Source organism: Oncorhynchus nerka, linkage group LG9a (assembly GCF_034236695.1).
Source record: "Oncorhynchus nerka isolate Pitt River linkage group LG9a, Oner_Uvic_2.0, whole genome shotgun sequence".
NCBI classification, from domain to species: domain Eukaryota; kingdom Metazoa; phylum Chordata; class Actinopteri; order Salmoniformes; family Salmonidae; genus Oncorhynchus; species Oncorhynchus nerka.
In genome coordinates, this window is record NC_088404.1 from 5,948,024 (window position 1) to 5,960,523 (window position 12,500).

At 42.7% G+C, this 12,500-nt stretch overlaps 1 protein-coding gene across 1 annotated transcript in view; it reads left to right on the top strand.

The window, feature by feature from the left end:
- Nucleotides 1-12,500, top strand: part of LOC115125277 (cingulin-like protein 1) — a 56,073-nt gene that overhangs the window by 6,386 nt on the left and 37,187 nt on the right. Inside the window, exons 2-11 of the mRNA XM_065022250.1 lie at nt 1-419; nt 2,164-2,279; nt 3,424-3,529; nt 3,701-3,796; nt 4,015-4,163; nt 4,507-4,651; nt 6,669-6,881; nt 6,992-7,099; nt 11,609-11,739; nt 12,329-12,394. The exon at nt 1-419 is cut by the window's left edge and continues 1,463 nt beyond it. Of these exons, the coding sequence (XP_064878322.1) occupies nt 1-419; nt 2,164-2,279; nt 3,424-3,529; nt 3,701-3,796; nt 4,015-4,163; nt 4,507-4,651; nt 6,669-6,881; nt 6,992-7,099; nt 11,609-11,739; nt 12,329-12,394 (1,549 nt within the window). The remainder of the gene's footprint in view (nt 420-2,163; nt 2,280-3,423; nt 3,530-3,700; nt 3,797-4,014; nt 4,164-4,506; nt 4,652-6,668; nt 6,882-6,991; nt 7,100-11,608; nt 11,740-12,328; nt 12,395-12,500) is intronic.

Here is a 12,500-nt window from a genome sequence, read left to right on the forward strand (position 1 = left end):
ACACAGAACCCATCTCCTCCATAGGTAGCCTTATCAACCAGTTCGACAGCCCCCAGCAGATGGGCCGAGCTGGGCCTAGGAGAGGGAGGATAGCCCCAGAGGACCGGAGGAGGTCACGCAGCGTGGACAGCAGGCGACAATGTCACTCATACCCATTGGACCCCTCCAGCCCTGCCTCGGCCGTCAGAGGGACCAGGGGAGAGACTCCAGGGGGAGTCACCAGCGCTCCCGGGTCACCTAAGGGGAGAGGGGCCAACGGACCCTCCACTCTGATGTTTAATAAGCTCCAGTGGGAGAAAGAGGGGCCTAGCGTTGTGTCACCTAAAGCGGTGAAGGTACGGTACAGAGTGGAGAAGACCTCCCTGAGCAGATCCAGATCTCTCAACCACACAGAGGAGGAGTCAAAGAGAGAAACTCAGGTAAATTGTTTTTAATAGTGTATATATAGTTTATTTATTTTGATTTAACCTTTATTTAACCAGGAAGGGCTCATTTGAGATTTGAAATCTCTTTTTCAAGAGCGTCCTGGCCAAGATAGGCAGCACCAAGTCATTATAGACAGACAACATGGAAAAACTACAAGTCATCTAGTAAAAAAAAATAGAATTCACAAGAGTATAAACAAACTCCTAAAACAGCCCATTTAAAACATTGGTGGGTTTCAGCCTCAAAATACTTCATCCGTGATTTAAAAACACAGATCGGGACAAGTTCTTCCAGTTTAAAAGTATTTTGTAAGGCGTTCCAAGACGATGGCGCAGAGGGCATAAAAGCCCTTTTACCAAATTCAGTTCGGACGTTTGGAACAGTTGGCAGGAAAAAGTCCTGCGAACGAAGAGAGAAAGCTTTTGTGAGAGACGAGGCACAACAATAAATAACAATCATCAGCATAAAAGTGAAGTTGCGCATTTTTCACATTTTATATTATAGTGCTACAGTAGTATGTGTATAGTACTACTACAATAGTATGTGTATATCATAGTACTACTACAGTAGTAAGTGTATATTATAGTACTACTACAGTAGTATGTGTGTAGTACTACTAAAATAGTATGTGTATATTATAGTACTACTACAGTAGTAAGTGTATATTATAGTACTACTACAGTAGTAGGTGTATAGTACTACTACAGTAGTAGGTGTATATTATAGTAGAAAATATATATGTTGTATTGTTACATATACCGGATAGGTGTAGTGAAATGTGTTGTTTTACAAGAGGGGTGTCAAACTCATTCCATGGAGGGCCTAGTGTCTGCAGGTTTATGTTTTTCCCCCTTCTAATTAAATCCTCAACCAAAATGTAAATGTAAAAATGAACCCTTGCAAAACCACACTAGTTATTATTCGAATGAGCTCCGCCCCTAAACAATTTTGTATTGTAATCCAATTTGGCCTTGTTTCGGAGGTGGAGTTAATTGGAATAATGCCCAGTGTGCTTTGCAAGTGTTCATTTTTACATTTTTGGTAATTTAGCAGACCTTAATACCCCATAGTGCTATCAGACGTCTGCTACCAACGCAGTAGTTTTGGGGTAATAGGAGGCCACAAAACTGTGACCTGCTATTAAAAACTTTTTTTTAAATAGAAAAATATATATATATTATAGTATTATAATAATTATAATATATTACAGTATATTGAAAATACTAATTTCATATAATTATATAATATAATTATATATATACAATAATTATTATTACTATTATATAATTTAATTATATAATCATTATAATATATTATAGTATATTGAAAATACTAATTTCATATAATATAATAATAATATATAATATAATTATATATATACAATAATAATAATAATAATAATTATATAATTTAATTATATAATAATTATTATTATATGATAGTATATTGAAAATACTAATTTCATATAATAATAATATATAATATAATTATATATATACAATAATAATAATAATAATTATATAATTTAATTATATAATAATAATTATTATATTATAGTATATTGAAAATACTAATTTCAGCTCTCAGAGTATTCTGTTACAGAATATATTCTACTGTAGTTCAGAGAAATACAGATAATAACTCTTCAAGTAACTGGAATATTCATTTTTTAAAATAAATGTAACATGAAACACTGCCCATCTGTGTCTTCACCTTGATATTGTGTTGTGTTACCAGGTCATCACTCCAGATCTTTTGAAAGGTCAGAGGGGTCTGCAGCAGCTCTCCACTGAACCACAACGACCAAATGAAGACGCCACTAAACAGATACTGTTCACTTACCTCAATGATGGGTACATTTACACTTGGAATATCTCAACCACGATTCGTTTCATGGTTCTCTACTCGTTTAATCTTGAGCTGTGACAGAACCTCTGGCAAGATGCCAGCGAGACTGAGGGTCGGCATCAATTCTGATCCCCATTCCATTTAGGAAAATTTAAAATTTCAGTTCACATTTGAATGACATCTATTCTGATCCCAAGTGACTATTATACATTTCTCATATTTTGCCTGTAATGATATAACGGAGAGAATGTGAACAAGATCTGTTACATTCTGGTAAAGGATTGCTGTTACAGCGCGCACACACACACACACACACACACACACACACACACACACACCAGTTCAGGAATGCCGAGTATGATGAACACATTTCCACAGTGCCAACAGTAGAATATCACTTTCATCTCCTCACCAGTAACACAAACTGGCAGAAATGTTGAATACTTTGAAGACACAACCCCCCCCCCCCCCCCAAAAAAAAACAATTTGATATACCACGCTGAAACGTTAGAAGATCAGACAGATCTAGTCCTGAAAGAATATAAGGAAGACTTGAAATTGAGGTTCTGTTTAGGTACTGTGTGTGTAGCACAAGCAAAATCAATTATAGCCTTAATTATCTTACACACAGTATCTATATGACTGGTATGTTGTATGGTAGTTATATGACTGGTATGTTGTATGGTAGTTGTATGACTGGTATGTTGTATGGTAGTTGTATGACTGGTATGTTGTATGGTAGTTGTATGACTGGTATGTTGTATGGTAGTTGTATGACTGGTATGTTGTATGGTAGTTGTATGACTGGTATGTTGTATGGTAGTTGTATGACTGGTATGTTGTATGGTAGTTGTATGACTGGTATGTTGTATGGTAGTTGTATGACTGGTATGTTGTATGGTAGTTGTATGACTGGTATGTTATGTTGTATGGTAGTTGTATGACTGGTATGTTATGTTGTATGGTAGTTATATGACTGGTATGTTATGTTGTATGGTAGTTATATGACTGGTATGTTATGTTGTATGGTAGTTATATGACTGGTATGTTGTATGGTAGTTATATGACTGGTGTGTAGTTCCCTACTGTAGTTATATTACTGTGGTATGCCGGTGAACTCCGTGTGATTGGTTGTTGTTATTCCCTCAGGACCACTGATTTATCCTCCACCACTCAGAAGAAGGTGAACCTGGTGTTTGACAGAATCAACCAACTGAAGTGGAAGACTGCAGAGAACGTGGAGGAGGAGATCAGGGTGAGGGATGACTTTGGGATGACTTGTCTCAGATGGTTGGCTCTGTCCACCCTGAAACATACACATTGTCAAAGTAGCCTATGTCTTTAACAATGTGTATGTGAACCTGAAGGGTTTCTAATATGTGTGTGTGTGTGTGTGTGTGTGTGTGTGTCTGTCCGAACCTTGCAGGATTGTGCTGCTGAGACCAAGGCACTACAGCAGGAAGGAGCAGAACTGGAGAGAGAGGTGTCAAAGCTGAAGACACAGTTGGAGCACAAGACCAAGGTAAAGTAGTTCCACCGGGGTCGTTTTCATTAGGGAAAGTCACGGGACAATGGTGTATTTAACCAAAATAAGTGATTCTTATGAGTGAGTGTTTCTGTTTAGAACCATTTTTCTTCTGTTTGGTGGCTAATGAACATAACCGATGTAAAACTTCACATCATACTGTGTAAATCCTTCATGACTAAATGATAACATTGGGGACTCGGTGTGTCCTGTAGAATGGTAGAGCCCTAGCGGAGGCATGTGAGAGGGCTCAGACGGACGTGAAGACTGTTCAGGAGGAACTGGACAGGAGACGGGAGGAACTCTCCACGCTACGGGATAGGCTGGCTGGGATGGAGGCGGAGCTTGAAGTTGTCATAGACGAGTAAGGACCAATCCTAAATGGACCCCCGGCAAGACCTTTTACACCTTATGTGGAGATTTTGAGAGGATCTCTGAACCTGTCGTTGTGAATTGTGAAATGGCCTCTTGAAGAACCATTTCTGATTTCTCTGGTCTGGTGCTCTCTGGTTTCTCAGGCTTGTGTTACTAGTGCAGGTCAGAATGTGAGATGGTCTGTATATTTCAGTTCATGTTTCAGCCTAGAACCATTTCTGATTTCTCTGGTCTGGTGCTCTCTGGTTTCTCAGGCTTGTGTTACTAGTGCAGGTCAGAATGTGAGATGGTCTGTATATTTTTTCTCAAGACCAAAGGTGTATGTTCCTCAGGCTAGTCAAGGTGAAGGCAGAGAGAGAACGTGGCCGTACAGAGAGGAAGGTCCTCCAGCAGCAGCTGTCTGATATGCATGATGAACTGGACCAGACCAAGAACACAACACAGGCAGAAAGCACAGAGAAACAGCTCCTTCTGAAGGTAAGGAACAGGTTGTGAGAGAACTTGGTTCATTTTTATTCTTCCACAATATTTTGAATTCAGAATATTCCCATTGACCATACACTGCTCTGCTACTCGCTGTTTATTATCTATGCATAGTCACTTCACCCCCCCACCTCAACTAACCTGTACTACTGTTTATTATCTATGCATAGTCACTTCATCCCCACCTACATGTACATATTACCTCAACTAGCCTGTACCCCCAGCACACTGACTCAGTTCCGGTGCCCCCTGTATATAGCCTCCACATTGACTCTGTACCGTAACACCCTGTATATAGCCTCCACATTGACTCTGTACCGTAACACCCTGTATATAGCCTCCACATTGACTCTGTACCGTAATACCCTGTATATAGCCTCCACATTGACTCTGTACCGGTACCCCCTGTATATAGCCTGCACATTGACTCTGTACCGGTACCTCCCTCTATATAGCCTCCACATTGACTCTGTACCGGTACCCCCTGTATATAGCCTCCACATTGACTCTGTACCGTAACACCCTGTATATAGCCTCCACATTGACTCTGTACCGTAACCCCTGTATATAGCCTCCACATTGACTCTGTTCCGTAATACCCTGTATATAGCCTCCACATTGACTCTGTACCGTAACACCCTGTATATAGCCTCCACATTGACTCTGTACCGTAATACCCTGTATATAGCCTCCACATTGACTCTGTACCGGTACCCCCTGTATATAGCCTGCACATTGACTCTGTACCGGTACCTCCCTCTATATAGCCTCCACATTGACTCTGTACCGGTACCCCCTGTATATAGCCTCCACATTGACTCTGTACCGTAACACCCTGTATATAGCCTCCACATTGACTCTGTACCGTAATACCCTGTATATAGCCTCCACATTGACTCTGTACCGTAATACCCTGTATATAGCCTCCACATTGACTCTGTACCGTAATACCCTGTATATAGCCTCCACATTGACTCTGTACTGTAACACCCTGTATATAGCCTCCACATTGACTCTGTACCGTAATACCCTGTATATAGCCTCCACATTGACTCTGTACCGTAATACCCTGTATATAGCCTCCACATTGACTCTGTACCGTAATACCCTGTATATAGCCTCCACATTGACTCTATACCGTAATACCGTGTATATAGCCTCCACATTGACTCTGTACCGTAATACCCTGTATATAGCCTCCACATTGACTCTATACCGTAATACCCTGTATATAGTCTCCACATTGACTCTGTACCGTAATACCCTGTATATAGTCTCCACATTGACTCTATACCGTAATACCCTGTATATAGTCTCCACATTGACTCTGTACCGTAATACCCTGTATATAGCCTCATTATTCTTATTGTGTTACTTTTTATTATTACTTTTTATTTTAGTCTATTTGGTAACTATCTTCTTAACTCTTCTTGAACTGCACTGTTGGTTAAAAGGCTTGTAAGTAAAGCATTTCACAGGTAAGGTCTACACTTGTTGTATTCGTCGCATGTGACAAATAAAGTTTGATTTGATTTGTATAGACCATAAAGAGTGTGTACTATTCTTACACATATTAGAAGTGTATTTTCTACTTTTGAAGAGAGGAAGAAGGTGGTCACTTTAATTGTCACAAGGAAACGGAGAAGAACATTCTGTTTTGTTCCGACCCCCTCCGAGACACAAGCACATTTTTATTTTTATTTTCTACCTTTATTTTACTAGGCAAGTTAGTTAAGAACAAATTCTTATTTTCAATGACTGCCTAGGAACAGTGGGTTAACTGCCTGTTCAGGGGCAGAACGACAGATTTGTACCTTGTCAGCTCGGGGATTTGAACTTGCAACCTTCCGGTTACTAGTCCAACACTCTAACCACTAGGCTACGGCACGGCAGGGTAGGAAGTAGGAAGTAAAAACCTAGGCTTGCTATTAGGATGGCTCTGAAGCACAGAGTTCAAGTCAGAACTAGATGGATTCTAGAAGTTAACCAAGTGGATGTGTCTGTTTTTTAGGATCTGGCCCAGCTGCGGTTGGACTTCCAGGAGCTCATTCAGGTGCAGGAGGAGCAGGAGGAGGTGCTACACTGGAGGGAGAGGGAGCTGACCGCCCTGAAGGGAGCGCTGAAGGAGGAAGTGGAGAGTCATGACAAGGAGCTGGGCATTATGAAGGAGATGTACGACAAGGAGGTGCAGAAGCTCCAGGAGGAGGTGGAGGAGGTGAAAGAGGTAAATGATGAATTGAATTGAATATCCCAGTAGCTCAATAGCATAACTTAATGTTCCACTCAACATATTGTATCTTGTGTGTGTTCTAACTGCCTCTGTCTCCCTGTCAGAGTAACACAGTGCTGGGCCAGGAGAAGAAGGAGGTGGAGGAGGAGAGAGGGGAGGCCCGGGGCCAGGTGAAGGAGCGGATCCAGGAGAGAGAGGAGCTTAAGGGACAGGTACTGGGGCATTATGTACTACAGTACCCATAATGCTGTACTACAGTACCCATAATGCTGTACTACAGCACCCATAATGCTGTACTACAGCACCCACAATGCTGTACTACAGCACCCATAATGCTGTACTACAGTACCCATAATGCTCTGTACAGCGTGTCCAGATAACATATCAGGTATGAGTGCTGATCTGACCTCTCGTCTATTTAATCTAATTCATTAGGATATATATATATATTTTTTTTACAGTGTAACCTAACGTAGTATATATTTAGCATACTAAAGCAGTCAAAGGTTCCGGTTTCCGGTTTGGAGCGAGCAGTCGCATCCGCACTCGGTCTGCACCGGTCTGCAGGTAGTATAACTTTTCATTACATTTCATTATAGTACAACGGTTTGATTTGTCTAATCTTAGCAATTTCTTCTTAGCTAGCTACATAGCCGTCTTTGTATCAAAGATAATTGCGTAATTATCGTATTTCGTCGTCCTAACGTATCTGCCCAGCAGCTAGCCAGCTAGCTAACACCCACCGTCTACATAGCTAGCTACATAGCCGTCTCTGTATCAAAGATAATTGTGTAGATAATTGTGTAGTCTAGAGCGATTTTCTAGGTTACCTAGCCAGCTATTGTCGTTCTTTTAACGCAACGTAACGTAATCAACACTGCTAGCTAGCTAGCCAGCTAGCCCCTGAATCAACAACGCAGCCAGCTATTTGTCATCCTTAACGTAGGAGTCACTGCTAGCTAGCCAACAGCTAGCCAACGTCTACCGATTAGAACTCAACAACCCGGTCGCATTCCGCCTCGCTCCACAGGTAGTATCACATTTTCATTTCATTTCATTACAGTACAACGGTTTGATTTGTTTGATCGTAGCTAGCTACATAGCTAGCTACATAGCCGTCTCTGTATCAAAGATAATTGTGTAGTCTAGAGCGATTTTCTAGGTTACCTAGCCAGCTATTGTCGTTCTTTTAACGCAACGTAACGTAATCAACACTGCTAGCTAGCCAGCTAGCCCCCGAATCAACAACGCAGCCACTGCCAGCTAGCCCACAAACTCAACAACGCAGCCACTGCCAGCTAGCCTACTTCAGCAGTACTGTATCATTGTTTAATCATTTTAGTCAATAAGATTCTTGCTACGTAAGCTCAACTTTCTGAACATTCGAGACGTGTAGTCCACTTGTCATTCCAATCTCCTTTGCATTAGTGTAGCCTCTTCTGTAGCCTGTCAACTATGTGTCTGTCTATCCCCGTTCTCTCCTCTCTGCACAGACCATACAAACGCTCCACACCGCGTGGCCGTGGCCACCCTAATCTGGTGGTCCCAGCGCGCACGACCCACGTGGAGTTCCAGGTCTCCGGTAGCCTCTGGAACTGCCGATCTGCGGCCAACAAGGCAGAGTTCATCTCAGCCTATGCCTCCCTCCAGTCCCTCGACTTCTTGGCACTGACGGAAACATGGATCACCACAGATAACACTGCTACTCCTACTGCTCTCTCTTCGTCCGCCCACGTGTTCTCGCACACCCGAGAGCTTCTGGTCAGCGGGGTGGTGGCACCGGGATCCTCATCTCTCCCAAGTGCTCATTCTCTCTTTCTCCCCTTACCCATCTGTCTATCGCCTCCTTTGAATTCCATGCTGTCACAGTTACCAGCCCTTTCAAGCTTAACATCCTTATCATTTATCGCCCTCCAGGTTCCCTCGGAGAGTTCATCAATGAGCTTGATGCCTTGATAAGCTCCTTTCCTGAGGACGGCTCACCTCTCACAGTTCTGGGCGACTTTAACCTCCCCACGTCTACCTTTGACTCATTCCTCTCTGCCTCCTTCTTTCCACTCCTCTCCTCTTTTGACCTCTCCTCTCACCTTCCCCCTACTCACAAGGCAGGCAATACGCTCGACCTCATCTTTACTAGATGCTGTTCTTCCACTAACCTCATTGCAACTCCCCTCCAAGTCTCCGACCACTACCTTGTATCCTTTTCCCTCTCGCTCTCATCCAACACTTCCCACACTGCCCCTACTCGGATGGTATCGCGCCGTCCCAACCTTCACTCTCTCTCCCCCGCTACTCTCTCCTCTTCCATCCTATCATCTCTTCCCTCTGCTCAAACCTTCTCCAACCTATCTCCTGATTCTGCCTCCTCAACCCTCCTCTCCTCCCTTTCTGCATCCTTTGACTCTCTATGTCCCCTATCCTCCAGGCCGGCTCGGTCCTCCCCTCCCGCTCCGTGGCTCGACGACTCATTGCGAGCTCACAGAACAGGGCTCCGGGCAGCCGAGCGGAAATGGAGGAAAACTCGCCTCCTGCGGACCTGGCATCCTTTCACTCCCTCCTCTCTACATTTTCCTCTTCTGTCGCTGCTGCTAAAGCCACTTTCTACCACTCTAAATTCCAAGCATCTGCCTCTAACCCTAGGAAGCTCTTTGCCACCTTCTCCTCCCTCCTGAATCCCCCTCCCCCCCCCCTCCTCCTCTCTGCAGATGACTTCGTCAACCATTTTGAAAAGAAGGTCGACGACATCCGATCCTCGTTTGCTAAGTCAAACGACACCGCTGGTTCTGCTCACACTGCCCTACCCTGTGCTCTGACCTCTTTCTCCCCTCTCTCCAGATGAAATCTCGCGTCTTGTGACGGCCGGCCGCCCAACAACCTGCCCGCTTGACCCTATCCCCTCCTCTCTTCTCCAGACCATTTCCGGAGACCTTCTCCCTTACCTCACCTCGCTCATCAACTCATCCCTGTCCGCTGGCTACGTCCCTTCAGTCTTCAAGAGAGCGAGAGTTGCACCCCTTCTGAAAAAAACCTACACTCGATCCCTCCGATCGATTACAGACCAGTATCCCTTCTTTCTTTTCTCTCAAACCCTTGAACGTGCCGTCCTTGGCCAGCTCTCCCGCTATCTCTCAGAATGACCTTCTTGATCCAAATCAGTCAGGTTTCAAGACTAGTCATTCAACTGAGACTGCTCTTCTCTGTATCACGGAGGCGCTCCGCACTGCTAAAGCTAACTCTCTCTCCTCTGCTCTCATCCTTCTAGACCTATCGGCTGCCTTCGATACTGTGAACCATCAGATCCTCCTCTCCACCCTCTCCGAGTTGGGCATCTCCCGGCACGGCCCACGCTTGGATTGCGTCCTACCTGACAGGTCGCTCCTACCAGGTGGCGTGGCGAGAATCCGTCTCCTCACCACGTGCTCTCACCACTGGTGTCCCCCAGGGCTCTGTTCTAGGCCCTCTCCTATTCTCGCTATACACCAAGTCACTTGGCTCTGTCATAACCTCACATGGTCTCTCCTATCATTGCTATGCAGACGACACACAATTAATCTTCTCCTTTCCCCCTTCTGATGACCAGGTGGCGAATCGCATCTCTGCATGTCTGGCAGACATATCAGTGTGGATGACGGATCACCACCTCAAGCTGAACCTCGGCAAGACGGAGCTGCTCTTCCTCCCGGGAAGGACTGCCCGTTCCATGATCTCGCCATCACGGTTGACAACTCCACTGTGTCCTCCTCCCAGAGCGCTAAGAACCTTGGCGTGATCCTGGACAACACCCTGTCGTTCTCAACTAACATCAAGGCGGTGGCCCGTTCCTGTAGGTTCATGCTCTACAACATCTGCAGAGTACGACCCTGCCTCACACAGGAAGCGGCGCAGGTCCTAATCCAGGCACTTGTCATCTCCCGTCTGGATTACTGCAACTCGCTGTTGGCTGGGCTCCCTGCCTGTGCCATTAAACCCCTACAACTCATCCAGAACGCCGCAGCCCGTCTGGTGTTCAACCTTCCCAAGTTCTCTCACGTCACCCCGCTCCTCCGCTCTCCACTGGCTTCCAGTTGAAGCTCGCATCCGCTACAAGACCATGGTGCTTGCCTACGGAGCTGTGAGGGGAACGGCACCTCAGTACCTCCAGGCTCTGATCAGGCCCTACACCCAAACAAGAGCACTGCGTTCATCCACCTCTGGCCTGCTCGCTTCCCTACCACTGAGGAAGTACAGTTCCCGCTCAGTCCAGTCAAAACTGTTCGCTGCTCTGGCCCCCCAATGGTGGAACAAACTCCCTCACGACGCCAGGACAGCGGAGTCAATCACCACCTTCCGGAGACACCTGAAACCCCACCTCTTTAAGGAATACCTAGGATAGGATAAAGTAATCCTTCTCACCCCCTTAAAAGATTTAGATGCACTATTGTAAAGTGGCTGCTCCACTGGATATCATAAGGTGAATGCACCAATTTGTAAGTCGCTCTGTATAAGAGCGTCTGCTAAATGACTTAAATGTAAATGTAAAGGTAATATATCATACTACGATCAAGACGTAGGATACTAGACGTTAATATTGTGCGACCGCTATTACACTGGTAGCTTAAGGTAAAGGAACATAATCCTACTAAATGGAGAGGCACCGACTTCAGTAAATATAATCCGTTTTGCTCTGAGACCAGGTTGTCCTGAAGCTAACGTAATTGTGTCCCATCTCTACACTAACCCAGGTAGAGGAGCTGGAGAGCAAGGTGGACCAGCTCAACCTGGTCATCAAGGAGTCCAAAACTCTACAGAGACAGCTGGTGAAATGCGTAGAGCAACTCAAGGTGAGGTGGAGGTGGAGGTGGAGAGCACCTGGAGTTAAATATAGACTCTCGATGAGGTAGAACATTCTACAAAATGCATCATAAACTGAGTTTTTAGATAACACATTTATTATTCATTTTCCACAGCGATAATAATAATAATATGATAATAATAATAATAGTAATAATAATAATAGTAATGATAATAATAATAATAATAATATAATAATAATAATAATGATAATATGATAATAATAATAATATAATGATAATAATTTGATAATAATAGTAATAATAAAAATAATAATAATGATAATAATAATAATATGATAATAATATAATAATAATAATAATAGTAATAATAATAATAATAATAATAATATGATAATAATAGTAATAATAATAATAATATGATAATAATAATAATAGTAATAATAATAATAATAATAATAATGATAATAATATGATAATAATAATATGATAATAATAATAATAATAATATGATAATAATAATAATAATAGTAATAATAATAATAATAATGATAATAATATGATAATAATAATATGATAATAATAATAATAATATAATAATAAAGCAGCAGGTGGAGGATAATTATAATAATAATAATAATAATAATAATATACGCTAGCGGAGGTGAAGGAGAAGGAAGAGGAGATCAGCCAGGCAAACAAAGACCAACTAATAAAAGCAATAATAATAATAATAATATGATAATAATAATAATAATATGATAATAATAATTATAATAATATAATAATAATATGATAATAATATGATGATAATAATATAATA